The 19132-nt window shown below is 37.7% G+C and overlaps 1 protein-coding gene across 12 annotated transcripts in view; it reads right to left on the bottom strand.

Annotated features, from left to right (window-relative positions):
• Window positions 1-3762: 3762 nt before the first annotated feature.
• Window positions 3763-19132, bottom strand: part of TAB3 (TGF-beta activated kinase 1 (MAP3K7) binding protein 3) — a 61873-nt gene continuing 46503 nt past the window's right edge. For 7 of the 12 annotated variants that reach the window (XR_497005.3, XM_037986440.2, XM_037986441.2 and 4 more), the window contains 2 exons: window positions 19047-19130; window positions 10611-12837 (listed from right to left, as the gene is read on the bottom strand). Coding sequence is in view for 9 of the 12 variants with exons in the window: in XM_037986440.2 (XP_037842368.1) it covers window positions 12575-12837; window positions 19047-19130 (347 nt within the window). In the remaining 3 variants the exon portion in view is untranslated. Of the gene's footprint in view, window positions 7913-10099; window positions 10202-10610; window positions 12838-19046; window positions 19131-19132 lie in introns of those variants that run through there. The other 5 variants (XM_007991358.3, XM_037986446.2, XM_037986445.2 and 2 more) reach the window with 5 other exon arrangements.

Raw genomic sequence — 19132 nt, 5'->3', positions numbered from 1 at the left:
TTTTTTCAATCCTCCTGTCCCATGTTTCTTGTATCTTCATTTCTTCTCTCCTATCTGCTGTGTTTGTTTTTTCTGGTATTCCTTATTGCATCTCCTGAGTCTAGTTTCATGTTTATTTCTTCTCTATGTCAGCTCTTCATCTCAGTATCTCCTCCGAATTCTAGAATCTCTATTGACTCAGTTTTCTGAACTTCACTACCTGTATTTGTATTTTAGAGTTTTAGCAAAAATTAGTTTTCCTTTGAAGGAAACCTTTTTTGATCTGATTGTTCCTTTTTGAGAGATACAACATGGTTGTAAATTTTGTTTGGAATTCAATTTAGAAATTTAGGTTTTCTCTTTCCCTTCTGTAGAATGAGATTCTTTTTTCAGAATGCTACATCTTCATGTACATTTGATTTTTAAAGAATTGTAAATACCATGTGGGTCACATTGTTTAACTCTTTTAATATCTTAAGCAAAAATTTGTCTACTTCTGTAGTCTAATTTTTCTTGGTTGGAAATTACTAAAAGTATTAGAAAGATCGGGAAGTTCAGTGCTTTGCTAAGCATTTCTTTTCAGCCACTCAGTAACAGGCATCAATGGGTGCTGTTTTAAATATTCATTGCGGGGTTGAAAACTGCTCCCTGGAATCCTCAGCTGGGCCAAGCAAGCTTTTCCTCTATGTTCATTGTGGCAGCTTGAAGTTACTTGGTGCCTTATGCCCCTTAACTAGGTGGCCAAACCACTCCCATTAAATGCTTTCTGTAGTGAACTGTGGTGCCAAGTGAGCCAGAAAGCAAATGCTGCAATCTACATGCTTCCTGTCCAGCACACAGATCCATTCCCATTTGCCCGCTGCTCAGAGTTTGGGGGTCTTCATGGCTTCTTTTGAGGAGTCCCGTAGACTTGATTTGCAGGTTGACTTTCACTGATGGCTGGAATTGTGGGCTGGCTGACACTGGTTGCTACTGCCCTCCATACCTCCCCGTCTGCTTCCTGTAATTTCTGACCCTGAGAGCCTATTCTCTAGTCCTTGAAAATGCTTTTGGTAGTTACACCAGTGAATTTGGGAAGAGAATCTCAAATCGTAATCTTAAAATCAGAGTCTTCCTGCCACATGTGACCATTTGATTCACTGTCAAAGTGTATAGAGAATGCAAGCTATTTCCATATGCTAACCCAATTTTCTCCTCTCCCAACCCCAAATACCTTCCATGTATCTTTTTTTGAATCTTGCACACCCAAATCAGACTAAATGATTTGAAAGAAAACAGAATTGGGGGATAGAATTTAGAAATTGCTGTAAATGTCAGCAGTTCTTGATCAAGGGAATGGAATTGCCTGAAAACTGCCTCAGTCCCCAGGAATAAATGCACAAGTCAGTCAAAAGAAAACAAAGTAATATAGAATGTAGTTACTGGCATTTTGTTCCCACCACAGTGCAAAACTCTAGAGAGCTAGGCGGCACCACTTTTCTTGCACAATATATTATCACTGTCATGTTATGAAAGGGTGGCCAAAAGCACACCCACCAATGTTCATATGAGGCAGGACAAGTGAGATGGTTTGACTGCTCTGAGAATAAGGAACTTGCAAAACAAAATCTCACTCACATATTCTATTAATATCTTTGAAATCTCCATCATAAAACATTACCTGGTCAATGTTCTAGAAAAAAGGCCAAGAGGACAAAGTCAAGTCAGGAAGTCTTCGGAGGAATGCAGGTGGGATACACACTGCATCTCCTACACAACAGTCCTCCAGTCTTCTGTGTGGAAAACTGAGCTGGGCAATACCTGAAATCATCATAGTGATAGTGGGATTAAAGACTAATTATGGGCCAGGTGCAGTGACTCACACCTATAATCCCAGCACTTTGGGAGGCTGAGGTGAGCAGATGGCGTGAGCTCATGAGTTCGAGACCAGCCTGGGCAATATGGCAAACCCCTCTTTCTACTAAAAATAACAAAAGTTAACTGGGCATGGTGTCACACATGTAATCCCAGCTACTTGGGAGGCTGAAGTGGGAGGATCATTTGAGCTTTGGAGTTTGAGGCTGCAGTGAGCCAAGATCGTGCCACTCACTGTACTCCAGCCTAGGTGAGAGTAAAACCTTGTCTCAAAAAAAAAAAAAAAAAAGCCCAAAAAAACCCAGATATGTCTCTGAAAATGAGCACCACAGTGAACCATTGTTGTGGTAACCAAACAGATTTGAAGTACTTTTCTATTTAAAAATCAGTCGTTTAAAAGGGACAACCCAGGGTGCAGGAAGCAAGGGGAAGGGAATACTGCACACACTATTTAAAAAGTTGTCTTCAAAATTATCTTTGACATTCTATGCATAATTGAACTATAAGATGTGGTGGAGGATAACTCAATAGTAGATGAGGGAATTCCCCTATAAAAATATTCCGAGACTGGGCAACATAGCAAGGCCCCATTTCCTAAAAAAAAAAAAAAAAAAAAAAAAAAAAAGCTGGGCATGGTGACACCACTCAAGCCTGTGGTCCCAGCTACTGAGGAGGCTGAGGCAGGAGGATCACTTGAGCCCAGGGGTTGGAGGCTGCAGTGAGCTGTGATCGTGCCACTGCACTCCAGCCTGGGTGACACAGTGAGATCTTGTCTCAAAAACTCCAGTGAACACATGACTGGGCTTCTGACAGAGACCATGAGAATGTATATAGACTTAAAAGACGTAATCAATTTCATGTACTCTATTTAGACCCTGATTTGGATAAGCTTGTTAAAAAATCCTTGAAACTATTAGAGAAACTTACCACTGGATATTCAGTGTTTAAATTATTTTGTAAGGTGTGATGAGTGTACTTTGCTTATGTTGAAAGTTTATTTACCAGTGAATTGATATGATGTCTGGGATTTGTTTCAACATAATCTAGGGGGAGGTGGAATGAAAACATAGATGAAATAAGAATGCTTATACATAGATAATTTTGGAAGCTGGGTAATAAATGGGGGATCATTATATCTCTACTTGCGTATGTTTGCAGTTTTTCATGTATTAAAACAGTGTCGTGGAAATGCCTTTTTGAGACAGTTTCGCTCTGTTGCCCAGGCTGAAGTGCAGTGGCACAACCAGGGCTTACTGTAACCTTGACCTCCTGGGCTCAAGCGATCCTCCCACTTCAGCCTCCCGAGTAGCTGGGACTACAGGCCTACGCCACCATGACCAGCTAATTTGCATATTTTTTGAATGGACAAGAGTTTCACTATATTGCCCAGACTGGTCTTGAACTCTGGGTTTAAGCCTTCCTCCCACCTCGACTTCCCAAAGTGTTGGGATTACAAGCATAAGCCATTGTGCCCAGCCTGGAAATGATTTTGAATTTAAATGTGCTTAATCACTGGAAGTGTTACCTACTATAATTCATTTGTGGTAATTTCTGTGTAAAAGTTGTAAAGGTTTACTACAGACCCTAACAAATTATCAGAACGTTATTTGCCTCTGAAATGACAAAGATTTTTTAAAAAAGAAAACTACGTATTCTTTTGTAAATAACATTCTAAAGTGGAATGAAAAGAAGTTCCTAACGTATTGCAACTTTTATATAAAACCTGCTTATGTATAATTTTACCAATTTTTCCAATTGGAGTAATGTGCACTTAATACCCCAAATCTGACATTACATGTTCTAATAAAGGAAGACAAATGTGATGATTAGGTTTGTGAGACAGCATATTTCAGTCCAGACACATGAGTGCTGACACTAGAACTAATTTGATACTGTAAATTTCTAACTACACAGAAAAGATGCAGAATGTAGTGTTTGCTTTTAGTTTATTTATTTTGCAGGAATCTTTGACTTTCCGAATATGTACTGTTTGGAGGTACGATGCATGCAGAGCCTTTTAAAATGCCTTTGTACAATTTCATCTCAAAATGATTTCATTCACAGCATACACAGAAATCTAAAAGAGACATGGTATTTACAAGATTTAATAAGTTTTTGCTGCTTTAATGAAGAAACTGATCAATTCTTTTACAGTAGGGAAAGAAACATGGACATTTGGTATCATAAATAATTCAGAATTGTTCAGTCTTAAAGTAACTTTTCATGGCTTTAGAATTAAAATTGAGTCATCATTCTATTAATCTCTGAATGCCCAAGCCATGCAGAATCTACTTGTATTAAATATTTGGGGATGCAAATAATACAGGAACAGAAGTCTGGTGAATGTGAAAGCGTCATCAGAATTAACTTTTACAATAGGCAAATACTGTTAATTCTTTCGAAAAGATACAGTAGTGGCGCAACACAGGCAGTGCCCAATTCCGATTTTAAAAAGTAACATTTCAGTTGTCATTTTTCTTTCTCTACAGATATACAGACACACACGGTAACATGGACTCATTCAAGGTCTAACAATGGTACAATATTAAAATAATTTGATTTTTAACTCTAAAGAGACATCTTCACATTCCAGGATACATCATTGATATTTTTAAAGGACAGTTCGTCTATGCCTTATATTCTTTTTGTTTATACTGTCAGAAATACATTACAATTACCTCTTAAAAGACTATATAAAATTGAATTGCCACAGAAGGTTGGATATGAACCCTAGACAACTGTGACAAAGCAATGACAAAATTTAAGGAAACATTGATTTATTTGCATAATTAAAAAGTACTAAAATTGAGACCAGCTCCTTAAAAAATAAACTGCTTATCACACTTCCCATTTCTTCCAGGGAAATAAACAAATTAGCAACACTTTCCCCACCATCATTATTAATCTGCTCTAAAACTACATTTTTACAATGCATTTCTTTGTTTTTTTAAAACCCCCTGCCTCTACTCTCTTCCAAACAAAGTCAATATCAATTCAAAACATTTTACAATGCTTAGAAAGTTTCTGGCTCCTCTATTACCATTTTAAACTTTTAAAAACTACTCCAAAATTTAAGGGGCAATGTACTTTAACAAAATGGCAAATGTGCTTTCTAAAATCCCAGTTTACAAAATAGTGAAATAATGTAAAATGTATAGTCAGGTCTATATGTTACCAGATACATCAAACTAGTCATTTTAAAGAAGCAAACCTCTTACAAGAAACAAGAAGTGCACCAGCTGATCCAGAGAGCACAGGCACCTCAGCAGCCAGGCATCATCCGATTTATATCCTACCACTTTCATGCCAATTGTCTGTACATACCAACTGATTACAAGATCCTTTTGAAAAGGCACCTTGAAAGTTCGGTGAATTCTTGTTCAAACTGGTCATAGGCAAAAAGCAGTATACATATGGGACACAGTTAAATATATCAGATTTATCAGTGTCAAGTCATTTTGCCTGTTTTAAAACTGAATACAGCCTATGTTGGCATATGAAACTTATGCACAATTAAAAATTAACATGTACAAAACTTCCTTAAAATCAATCTGATACTGCATACCCCACCCTTTACACCTATCCAATAGACTGTTTGCTCTCTTTTCCTGGCAGGTGAAAACAATGATTGACTAGATATATCACCAAAGAATTGAAACCATGCATCTACTGTATAACAGCTAATTAACCTTGATGTATTTTCATGCAATAGTTTTAAAGTCATCTACGTGGTTTTATAAAGCATCAGACTGTTTTCAGACATGCTACTTTCATTCTCAACTGACAACTGCCAAGTTAATTGCCTCCACTTCAGCATATCACTATGAATACTGGTAAACCTTTTAGCTAGGACACCAAGCAGTATATATATATATTTTCCCCTAAATTGTAACTTAAAAACAAGTGGGGTTGACCATCACTAAAGAGATATGAAACCATACAAAGGCAAAGGCATATTACAGAACAGTAGGACGGCTAGACTGTTATTGGAGACAAGAGACCAGTGTTACAAAAACCTTTAAAGAACATTGTTTTGGGGACCATGCTTTTGAGCCCATCTGCTTTCTCACCGTTATTTTCACAGTTTTGCCACAGTTATTGTATGAGAGATGTTTTATCAGTGTAATTACCACGCTTCCTTTGGGAGACAAGTGGATATATTTTGGGGGAATTTTTCACATATGAAAAAATGTTTTCAAAGCTGTAGGCAGAGTGTGAAATGATGATTCTGATGGAAAACTATGATGAGTTATTACGCCTTTGGTTTCATTATGCTATTAAGAGCAGCTTGCTTTTGCAGGTCTGCCAGAGATTACTGCTAAATTAGAAGGGGGGTGTGTGTCTGTGTATGGGGGTTGGGGGAGATACCTGATGGGAGAGTCTATGGATATTCCTAAGATGATATCCTCAGGTAAAATCCTTTAGGATGGGAGAACCTACTAACTTTATTGCTGTTTATACTCACCAAAATGAGGGGAAGATTCCAAAACTCCAATTCTGAGCTAAGAAGGAACTCCAGCAATGGCAGAGACCTTAATGAAACGTGCTATTAAGTTTCCAGTGATGCGCCTTAGTGAGTCACATGATTTTATATCTCTTAACTTATCCACACCCTGAAGTTTTATTTCATAAATAAGGAGTGCTTTAAAATGACCTGAACTGCCTGCAGAAACTCAATTGACCTCTAGATACGGTTATGTTAAACTTTAAAAGTTCTGTTTCAAAGTCCTCTATATTCACCTTTCTCTTAATAATTTTTGACAATCCCTCTCGTTTCCCAAATAATGCAGTGTGCAACTTTGTCATTGGCCAACTGTAATTCCCCTCACGTTGGTTTATTAACATGTGCAAGTAAGTTTTTATCAAACAGTTAATATTGATTTCAGCTAAATTAGGATTATGGCACAAAGTTTTATCTGTGCTGTAAACATCATGAATTTATCACAAAATTGGAAGGAGGAAAAAAAAAAAAAGGCCCTATGGACTGCCAAAGTGTAAGAACCACAGCTGAGTTCAAGATTTCCAAATGGATTTTGGAATGGACTTGCATTTGGCATACATTCTCTGTGCTACTGGCAAAGCGCAGTGTTACGAGAATATCATTTATAAAATCATACTTTGTAAGGACTTGTTATTTTGAAAACCGGTGGCCTTAATAAAAACATGCAGTAACTTAAAAAATGCATCTCTTATGTGGCATAAGTAGGTCTTAGTTACCAGTGTTGATAGAGCTTGATGAATCACTGTACAAGCCAAAGGCATCTTACCACCTCTGATTGTACAACAAAGGCATGATATGCCTAGTTCCTGACTGCTACAAATCACATTTTAAAACATTTTGTTTGTGTGTATGTATGTGTGTTGGAAATTACCCCTGAAAAAAGCAGCAATTACAAATACCCTTAATTAATTTGCCCCCCGCCCCCCCCAAAAAATATTCTAGGTGCTTTTTCCTGTTGTCCTCTTTAGTAGGAAGCAACCGGAAGCAGCACGGGGAGCCTTGGTTTTCCAGAGAGCAGCGACCAGGTAAGTCTGCTCTGGGAATTCACAGTTTGCATAAACTGTAACATTTTATACTATGATTCAAAGTTCTAGTTTGAAAAATAAGGGCCACTCAGCAGTAACTTTAACAATTGGGATTCCACCACAGAAGAGCTCTTGACTTCTGTGTGTACATTCTTTCACAGAGTGAATCCTTTCCCAGTTTCAAGTATCCCTTCCTATCTCTCACTCTGTAGTGAGTTAAGAAAGGAGAAAAAAAGACCTCCCCATTTTTCCTTTCGTGAGCACAACGACCACAAAGCCATTCCTCCTCCCCGCTGTGCAATCGAAAATGAAAAGGCTGGGTGGATGAATAGAGTCCCGAGGTTTCCTTTTCTTCTGGTGGTGCTCAAAGTTTCACTTTCAACCTGGCGCAGACTTTTCTGAATTCAAGTGTACCGTGGCATCTCGCACTGCTCACAGCGATTTAGTGCTGGGTGGTTAAGAAAGGTGCAGCTATCACAATTCCATGGAGCCCCTTCGTAGTCTTCATCTCGAGGTTGTGTCCGAGGACTTTGTGTGGAGCCAGTTCGATGCTCTGAGGGAGGTTAGGATTAAGCGGGGGGGGGGTAAATAGATTAACCTTTTTCCAAGTATAATCCCAAACTGAAAAGAAAAATACCACAAAAATCAAGGGAGTTAATTGCCTACTTTAATATGTAAGCCAATTAGTAAACATATCTACTGGAAATGCATAGTTGAACAGAAAGTTGATCTTTTACTTTGTTCTAATTACTTTTTTTTTGGCTATAAGATGGATATATGTCCAGAATAGACTGCCTTCCTAGGTCATTACCTGTAAATAGTGGAGAGTTATGCTTTATTCCAGCCAAATGAAAAAAAAAAAAGAGAGAGAAATGTTTTATAGCATGTTAAATTCTGTCGCCTCTGTAAGTTTTCCCTGACGTTCAGCCCACCTTGACTTTTCCTCTCTATAGTATATTATCATCCACACTATATTAAACATCTGACTAAATGTGTGCCTTCTTCCATGACAACTTAAGTTCTACAATATGCATGTATTTTATATTAATGGTTCATAAATAGCAGTGGCAGTTCATACCAAAGTTTTCCCCAGAACAGTGAAAAGAGAAAGATTCTACAGTTCATTTTTCATAAAGCTAAATTCATTCAGTATAAAAGACTTTTATTCTCATATTCTTTCCTACATTTTTGGCATTAAAAATCCTTCATATATCAGTTTTTAAAAATGCCCATACCTGGCAACCTTATGTTGGTCCCCAGGATTTGATAAAGAAATCCAAACTTACATTCCTCTTAGGTCCTTATTCCCTCTGGCTTTATGCTCAAAAAAGCTCTTTGCATCTAGAGTTAACCTGTAATTTCTGTCTTTTAGGTCCCTATTGAGACTGAGGTCAATGAATAGGAGACTAAAGATCTCCAGATGGAATTCACCCTGGAATCTGGGGTAACTGGAAATGGTCACTATGAACTGGAAATGAGATTAAGATCTAAGGTAAGCAACACCTTTTTAAATAGGTAACAAAAGAAACAGATCTAGGGAAGCTTTGTCAGTTACTGTTTTGGGCTAGGCATATCTTCCACTGGAAATTAACAAGCTGACTTCTAGTTTATCAATTTGCCTTATATGACAAATGTCATAACATTCCCCAAGAGGTAAAGAGAACTGAATTTTAGACCCTGAACCTTACCCCAAGGTATGATAATGCTCAGCCTCAAACAGGACGGTGATCTTAGCCTTACGATGTAACAGAAAATTACTGGGTTCTTCAGTCGCTTTCTATGACTATAAATAGGAGATGGGCTTGTTTCTCTTGCTTCAACTATTGCTTTTTAACTGCCATTATCACCCACCTTGTGTCTTTTGTTTGGCTCATGACTCTAAAACATGTAGATTTAATACAGTTTTCTTTTTTGTCTCATATGGAGGAATAAAGCCTTCGGTTGGAGGAAAAATGTTTACTATGCCATTTTCTTGTGTTTTTTTTTGTTTTTTTTTTTTGAGACGGAGTCTCGCTCAGTCGCCCAGGCTGGAGTGCAGTGGCGCTATCTCGGCTCTCTGCAAGCTCCGCCTCCCGGGTTCACGCCAGTCTCCTGCCTCAGTCTCCCAGGTAGCTGGGACTACAGGCGCCCGCCACCACGCTCGGCTAAATTTTTGTATTTTTAGTAGAGACGGGGTTTCACTGTCTTGATGGTCTTCATCTCCTGACCTCGTGATCCACCCTTCTCGGCCTCCCAAAGTGCTGGGATTACAGGCGTGAGCCACCACACCTGGCCTACTATGCCATTTTCAGAAAAGGACCTCTTTTGTCTTTACCTTTTAAAAGAACAATATGCCCAAAAACCTAACACTTAAAAAAAATTCGTATCTTACTGTTGTTGGTTTTTAATAGACATGCTCTAAAAACTCAGTGTTGCTGTAAGTGTAAAATATACACCAGATTTCAAAGACTTAGTATAAAAAGGATGTAAAACATCTCACTGATAATTTTATATTGATTTCATATTGAAATAATAGTTTGTATATACTGAATTATATAAAATGTTAAAATTTCATCTTTGCTACTAGAAAATTTTAAATTATATATGTGGCTTGCATTATATTTCTATTGGACAGCACAGCCTTAGAAACTTGGTAATTTTTTAAAGCAGAAAATAAAGGTATGGTTTTACTTATAATTCTACACAGATTAACATGTGTCTTTGGACATTCTGCACAAACTCTGGACACACAAGTACAAACCATCTGCAGCTGCTGCATGGGTGTCATGGATGTCTGCCTGTACTTTGGAGGTCACGCTAATTCTTCGGGCTTTTCTCTCAATTGTGCAGGGGTCTGAGGAGTCTGCATAAGAAGAAACAATGCCAGAAAGAAGTGATCCAGTCTTTCAACTCCAAGAGTGAACAGGCTCACAAGATCTTTCATGCAACCCACGCAGCTGAGTGCCCTTCCTATTACTTCATGTTACCTTTTTAGCAAGGGCAAGTACCATATTTAATACTGCTTTTACAACTTATACAGAGCAGTGGTTCTTACGACTTTTTCCATCTTCTCCAATTACATCTTGTCCCATTACTTAGAACAAATGCCCTATTTCACTGTTTTCTACTTTTTAATGGATTAAGGGTACAAACTCAGTGATAGCAAATATATGTCAATGTGAAAGCAAAATTTGGGAAAATATACTTTAGCAATTATCTGATTAAGCAATAATTATTTAAAAATTATGGGTACTATCCATACAGTAAGGCTGTTAGAATGATGAAATGTGATGAAAATGACAGGATTTTTTTTTTTTTTTTTGAGACAGGGTCTTGTTCTGCTGTCCAGGCTGGAGTACAGTGGCACAATCATGGCTCACTGCAGCTTTGATCTCCTGGGCTCAAGTGCCTCAGCCTCCCAAGTAGCCAAGACTACAGGTGCATGCCACTACCACGCCCAGCTAATTTTTTAAATTTTATTTTTTGTAGAGACAGGGTCTCACTATGTTGCCCAGGCTGGTCTCAAACTCCTGGCCTCAAGTGATCCTCCCACTTCAGCCTCCCAAAGTGTTGGTATTACAGGCAACTGTGTCTGGTGGATTTTTTAAATATAGCAGTACTTGAAAAATCAGAACCAACTCGATATTATATACTGAGAACCACGTGCTCCCAAATCATTTACTGAGTTCCAGTTACCTATGTGTGCAGAAGCCCAGCAGACACTTTGCAACACAGACAAGAACTGTAGGCATCCTAATATCTTGCTAGAATATTGTTTCTATAAATTTATAGTTTATTAGTAAGCAACCCTTTGTATTAAAAATGAAAAATGGCAGCCTTTATATTATTTGCCCTTAGGAACCAAAGAAAGATCTTGCATTTTCTAATCAATTCTGAGCTGACAGTACAACTCATCTTTGGAAATCACTGCTCCAGAATCCAAAGCATGGTGCTCAGGTACTTAAACACTCCATTGTCCAAGTAAACAAAAGCAGAGTTAATGTCTCCTTAGGCTCCAAAGAATAAGGTAAAGTTCTGCTTCTTAGATTTGCAAAGTACTTCTACAGAGTCACATACCTTATCTCATTAACTCTTACAACCTTGGGAGTACTTGGCGGGATTGTCCCTCTGTGGTGCTCAGATTGAGTTTGAACAAGGTCAGGTGGCCAAGATGACCAGGACCAGTGCTCAGATCGTGGGACACCAAGGTCAGTGTGCTTGCTTGCTTACTGATGAGGATTGGGGAAACTTTCTAAGCCCACTGAAGAGCACACATACCCACTGTATTGTTTAACTACAAAGTCCAATCGGCCACTGTTATGAGTTACTAATAAGGGTTGGGAGACTTTCTAAGCCCGCTGAAGAGCACGTACACACTGTATTGCTTAACTACAAAGTTCAATCCAAAAAGGTTTGTTCCTCTGTCTCTTTCTCTTTGCTTCTGTCTCCCTCATATTCTTTCTCTAATTATCACACTTACTATTCAGATCAACTATATTCCACTTGGATTTCTGCTATATATCTGTAATAACTCCAAGACATTTATTCAAACCAATAAACCTATTCTACCAGTAATTTGTGTTTTACTGGTTTATCTTTTTTTTTTTTTTTTGTATTTGAGTGGTATTGCAAGCCAATCTGTGCTAAACTATATGTACTTTTAGAAAAGGCCGATTTAGTTTCAAATACAAAATGAGAATCTGCAAGTGCTTAATGGAAAACAAACTTGATTTTATGGAGAAAACTAAATAGCTTTTATAAATCTGATAAAAGCCTCACCAAAAAATTATAGAATTTAATCAAGTTCTACTGTTTCTAAGTTTTAACAGAAAAAGATAAAAAAACGGGTTAAAGACAATTTGGCATATAACAGAACCATTTATACTTTCACCAATAATATATATTATTATAGAATTACAACTACTAAATTTCTAAAATAGAAATTCATTTATAGCGAAGAGGACTGTTTGAGATGGCTTCCTAGTCTCCTTTTTATTAAAAGTGTATATATGTAGAGTATAAACCGCTTGGGGTAGGAGTCATGTTTTCCCTTTGTAACATCAAGCATCTATCTACATAATACATAATCGAGATACGCACTGAGCATTCAATACATATTTAAGAAATTGTAACCGAAATCCCATTATAACTAACTCTAAGGGACTATCAGTTTTAGCAAATTGTATTTGAGTCAAATGAGCCATAGAAGAGAGTCTTTCAGACCAGGAACAGTGACTTATGCCTGTAATCGCAGCACTTTCTTTGGGAGGCCGAGGCAGTAGGATCGCTTCAGCCCAGGAGTTCGAGACCAGCCTGGGCAACATGGCGAAACCCTATCTCCACAAAAAATACAAAAATTAGCCAGGTGTGGTGGTGTGCGTCTGTAGTCCCAGCTACTCGGGTGGCTGAGGCAGGAGGATGGCTTGAGCCTGGGAGGTCGAGGCTGCAATGAGCTATGATCATACCACTGCACTCCAGCCTGGGCGACAGAGCGGGACCCTGTCTCAAAACAAAAACAAATAAACAAAGTCTTTTTAGTGTAAAGGTACCTGTAGAGAGCTAGATGAAGCTTGATATTAATGGGACCACATCATGGAATATTAATGCAAGCCTTGTTCAATTCCCAGCCAAGGAGGATACCAAACAGGAACCTCCCACCTCGAATACATGGTGTTGATCCCAAAGACAGAAGGCAAAATGACTTTTTTTTTTTTTTTTTTGGAGACAGCATCTCGCTCTGTCACCCAGGTTGGAGTGCAGTGGTGCGATCTCGGCTCACTGCAACCTCCACCTCCCAGGTTCAAGTGATTCTTCTGCTGCAGCCTCCCAAGTAGCTGGGATTACAGGTGCACGCCACCATGCCCAGCTAATTTTGGTATCTTTAGTAGACACAGGGTTTCACCCTGTTAGACAGGCTGGTCTCGAACTCCTGACCTCAAGTGATCCTCCCTCCCTGCTGGGCCTCCCAAAGTGCTGGGATTACAAGCATGAGCCACAATGCTGGCCTCAGAATGACATATTAACACGAACATCACCATTGCTAGAAAACCACAATCTGACTATACAGGATCCTGGCAGCAGATCCATTTCATTACCCCAGGAAAATTTCTTGATATTTCTTTTTTCATGGTCTTTCATATATATTCCTTTGTCAAGTGTCTGTTCAAGTGTTTTACACCTTTTTTTATTGAGTTGTCTCTTTATTACTGTGTTGTAGAAATTCTTTATATACTCTGGATACTGTCCTTCATCAGATACATATTTTACAAATATTTTCTCCCAGTCTGTGGTTTGCCTTTTCATTTTCTTAATAGTGTCACTTGATGAGCAGAAGTGTAAAACTTTAATGAAGACTAATCTATCAATTGTTTTTCTTATTGCTTCCTGCGACCTGTCTAAAAACTTTTATACCTATATTGCAAAGATATTCTGTTTTGGAAGCTTTATAGTTTAACTTTTATACTTAGGTGTATGATCTATCTCAAATTTGTGTGTATGATGTGAGGTAGAGATCAGACTGTGTGTTTCTTCCACATGGATATCCAGTTCTTCCCAGCTCTGCCTGTTGAAAAAATGTTCCTTTCTCTATTGGTTGCTTTGGTGCTTTTGTCAAATATCAAATGACAGTGTGACTGGGGGGTGTAAACCTGGGCTCCCTATTCTGTTCCAGTGATCTATGTCTTTATTCCTATACCAATATCACTCTGTGGTTATTGTAGCTTTATAGTAAGTCCTGAAGTTGGTTAGTCTAAGACTTTTTTTTTTTTTTTTTTTTTTGAGACAGGGTCTTGCTTTGTCACCCAGGCTGGAGTATGGTGCTGCAATCACGGCTCACTGCAGCCTCAAACTCCTGGGCTCAAGCAATCCTACTGTCTCAGCCACCAGAATAGCTGGGACTATAAGTGAGGCTGCAGTGAGCTATTTTAAAATTAGCTCTACACTAATACACTTTTAATACACTTTTAATTACACCATGTCTAGCTAATTTTTAAATCTTTTTGTAGATGAGGTCTCATTATGTTGCCCAGGCTAGTCTCGGACTCCTGAGCTCAAGTGATCCTCCTGCCTTGGTCTCCCAAAATGCTAGGTTTACAGGTGTGAGCCATTGCACTGAGCCAGTCTAACACTTCTGGCTGCTCTTTTTCAAGATTGTTTTGGATGTTCTAGGACTTTCTGTATTTCCATATGAATTTTATAATCAGTTTGTTAATTAAAAATGCACTACCACCTAATGGGGTTATAATTGGTATTACACTGTATCTATACATAACCTTGTAAGAACAGGTATCTCAAAAATATTGATGCAGTCAGTTATGAACATGGTATATCACTCCATTTACTTAGGTCTTCTTAAATATCCTTTGACAATGTTTTATAGTTTTCAATGTATACATCTCTGGATAAATTTATTCCTGTTACATGGTTTTTGATGGCATTGTAAATGAAATTCTCTTTTAAATTTTATTTTCTAAGTGTTTACTGATATTGTAAAAATATGTTTATATATAGACTTTGCATCCTGAGGCCTTGTTAAATTCACTTATTAGTTCTAATAGTTGTTTTTCAGTATCCTTAGGATTTTAAAAATAATTATGTCATCTGTAGTATATAGTTTTATTTCTTCTTTTCCAATATTTATTTATTTATTTATTTATTTATTTATTTATTTATTTCTCTTACTGCATGGGCTTGGAACTCCAGGTACAACGTTGAATAAAGGTGGTGAGAATAGACATCCTTGCCTTGTTCCCAATGTTAGTAAGTTCAGGATTGCATTATTTAAGTAATAATGGTAGCTAAAGATTTTTGAAAGATGCCCTTTATGAGACTGAAAGAGTTCTTTTCTATTCTTAATTTGTTAAAAGTTTTTGTCTGTCAGGAATGGCTGTTGAATTTTGTCAAATGTTTTTCCTGTATCTGGTGAAATGATCACATGCTTTTTCTCCCTTTGTTTAATATGGTAAATTACACTGGTTGGTTTTTTAATGCTTATACCAAGATTACATTCCTAAGCTAAACTCAACTTGATCATGATGTATTATTTTTTTTTATATATTGTGACTATAAGTCAATGAGATAGAAAACAGAATTATGGATTTTTTTGTTTCTATGTTCATGAGGGATATTGATCTGAAATTTTGTTTTCTTTTTGTGAGGGGCAGATACATAATGTCTTTACCAGGTTTTAGAATCAGAGTTCTGCTAGAGCCATAAAAAAAGATGGGGTACAACACCAACAGCGAACCCTAATGTAAACTATGGACTCTGAGTGATTATGAGGTGTCAATATAAGTTCATCAATGGTAACAAACGCACCACTCTGGTGTAGGATGCTGATAATGGGGCAGGCTTTGAATTTGTGGGGGCAGGAGGTATACGGAAAATCTCTGCCACTTCCTCTCAGTAATATGAAAAGAAAATGAAAAAAAAAAAAAGAAATATGGGACGCATTCCCTCCTGTATTTTCTCAAAGCATTTGTGTAAGATTGGTATTTTTACTTTCTTAAATATTTGGTAGGATTTACCCACCAGTGAATCTATCTGGATCTGGAGTTTTCTTTGTGGGGAAAATTTTGATAGTAGATTCAGTTTCTTTTATATATATATACACACATACATACACACACATACTTACTAATATTTACTGTTTTGTCTTGTTTTCAGTTTGGGTAGATTATATGGTTCAGGAAATTTGTCCACTTTATCTAAGGTGTCAAGCTGACTGGCATAAAGATGTCCATCACTTTCCCTTATTATCATTACCATTGTAATGGATAACCCATCTTTCACTTTTGATTGTCGTAATTTGCGTTCTTTTTTTTTTTTTTTTACAGATCAGTCTACCTTGAAGTTTATTGATTTTGTTTACCTTTTCAAAGATCAAACTCTTGAGTTTGTTATCTTTCCTTTCTTCTACTTTGTTTTTACTTTGTTCTTATCTTGTTTCTTAAGGTAGAATTTTAGATCATTGATTTTGGATATTCCTGTCTTATATGAGCATTTAAAGCTATACGCTCCCTTCTAAGCACTGCTTTATTGCATAGAAAAGAATTCTGCCTTGCCCAAAGAGAGGTCTGGCTTTGTCCCTGGCTCAATACCTTGACATTTCCTGAGTAACGACAGTGTCTGTTATTTATGGTGGGTCCCTCAGACCACATGATATGGTTTGGCTGTGTCCTCACCCAAATCTCATCTTGAATTCCCACGTGTTGTGGGAGGGGCCTGGTGGGAGGTAACTGAATCATGGGGGCAGGTCTTGTGATAGTAAGTCTCACGAGATCCAATGGTTATTATAAGGGAGAGTTTTCCTGCACAAGCTCTCTTTAAGATGTGACCTGCTCCTCCTTGCCTTCTGTGATGATTGTGAGGCCTCGCCAGCCATGTGGAATTGTAAGTCAATAAATCTCTTTCTTTTGTAAATTGCCAAGTCTTGGGTATGTCTTTATCAGCAGCGTGAAAACAGACTAATACACCACACCTATAGGGAGTTTATGCTGAGGGGGATGGCTCATGGTGCATGTGTTTTCCACCATTTCTAATCAACTTGGTCCTGTTTCCAGGGTAAAAACTTTCCAATGTTTTTTTTCCTTAGATAGGGCAATTCCTCTAAGACAGCTCCTTGAATCAATGAACTAAAGTTTGTCTGGCGATACTTCTTTAGTAGACATTCAGGCAAAATCAAGTTTAAAGACTCTGATTTTATGAACCCAAAAGACTAAATTGATCAATGATAACTATACACTTCAGTGACTTTCAGCAAGAAACTGCATATAATGCTGCCAAAGTGCCAAATCTGGCACTTGGCAGTCATCCACTAAGATGATTCTTTGTATCATTTTTAGAAATCAATAAAACCATTTTTTGGCCAGGTGCGGTCCGTGGCTCACGCCTGTAATCCCAGCACTTTGGGAGGCTGTCACTTGAGGTCAAGAGTTCAAGACCAGCCTCACCACCATGGTGAAACGCCGTCTCCACTAAAAATACAAAAATTAGCCGGGCATGGTGGTGGGTAATCCCAGCTACTCGGGAGGCTGAGACAGGAGAATCGCTTTAACCCGGGAGGTGGAGGTTGCAGTGAGCTGAGATCGCACCATTGCATTCCAGCCTAGGTGACGGAGTGAGTCTCCATCTCAAAAGAAATCAATAGGCTGTTTTTAAATGCAGATCAGATGAAACATCCATGGTAATATTAAACAATAAAAAGAAGAACAGATACTGTGTTGCAACTTATAAATGAAAAAAAAAACACACACTGTAATGAGCTTAATACACGTAGAAAACTATTCAACCAAAATTTAAATAATTAGGTCAGGTAGTATTTAGATAGAATTTATATATTCTTTAATTAAAAGTAAGTCTGATGAGATGTTAAATGTTATACTCTCTGGTAATTTTTTTTTTTTAAATAAGGCATTCTCCACTATTCTATGTGTCTTCACGATCAATCTACCTGGAGTTGCTTAAGGCAAAAAGAATTAAAATATTAAGAATGAGGCAGAAAGTTAATCTACATTCAATGACTACTTATTTATGAAAGAATGAATAAATGACAGGGTCTCTGTCGCCTAGGCTGGAGTGCAGTGGCACGATCTCGGCTCACTGCAACCTCCGCCTCCTGGGTTCAAGTGATTCTCATGCCTCAGTCACCCGAGTAGCTGGGACTACAGGTGCGTGCTATCAGGCCTGGCTAATTTTTGAATTTTTAGTAGAGACGAGGTTCTGCCATGTTGGCCAGGCTAGTCTCAAACTCCTGGCCTCATGTGATCCGTCCATCTCGGCCTCCCAAAGTGCTGGGATTGCAGGCATGAGCCACTGCATCTGGCTTAAATGACTAAACGTGTAAGTTCAATTAAAATTAATTTTTTAAGATATGGAAATGCCAGTTAAACATTTGGTACATAAAAATAAGAACACATTTGATATCTTTAATTTTAAATCATTTCTATGTAACAATTATCCGAAAATGATTCCTTCAAACCTTGGTTATGTAGGATTTCTTTTGTTCTTGATGGGAAAACACCTAGTCGCTACTAATTGCTATGCTCCCCTTTTGAGTACACAGGGATTCTTTTGTTGTCTGAAAAATAATCTTAAGTCTACTGCAAATCTAACTTTCTATTCTCACATTAGACCTTTAAAATCCTCATTATTTTATGAGAATTATCTTTTAGGGTTATAGTTTTTACAATGCTAAGTAAATTTATAATGTTAACTATGTAATACAGCGTTTCAACTTCTGTTTGTAAAAATTATATATTCCATCAAATTACCTCTGACAGTAATTCTAAGAGTTACTAATTTCAGTACTTTTTAAAAACTAAAGTTTGGCGACATTTCATTATTGCCACATTAACACCAATATGGCAAATTTGTTGAGACCAGTAAGCAACATGGTGACATCCCATCTCTATAAAAAATAAAAAAAATTAGCCGGGCATGGTGGTGTGTGCCTACAGTCCCAGCTACTTGGGAGGCTGAGGCAGAAGGATCGCTTGAACCCAGAAGGTCAAGGCTGTAATAAGCCAGGATCGCACCACTGCACTCTAGCTGGGCAGCAGAATAAGACCCTGTCTGAAAAAGAATAAAAATATGGTAACTTTATGGTGAATAAGTTAACCTCTAGTGGAAGTTTCTTCAGATATAAATGTGAAATCCCAAATTATTTTGATATTTATTTCTATCATATTTGTGACATTTTTCATACTCACCTTTTTTAGATGGCTTGGGTGGTACAATTGGGCCAGGTTCTATGTTGTCATAAAAATTATTCATGGCTTTTGGATCAAAGTTTCCT

The sequence above is a fragment of the Chlorocebus sabaeus genome, chromosome X, assembly GCF_047675955.1.
Source record: "Chlorocebus sabaeus isolate Y175 chromosome X, mChlSab1.0.hap1, whole genome shotgun sequence".
NCBI classification, from domain to species: Eukaryota; Metazoa; Chordata; class Mammalia; order Primates; family Cercopithecidae; genus Chlorocebus; species Chlorocebus sabaeus.
The sequence above is the reverse complement of the archived record's forward strand: the minus strand, read 5'-3'. Positions and strand labels throughout refer to the sequence as shown.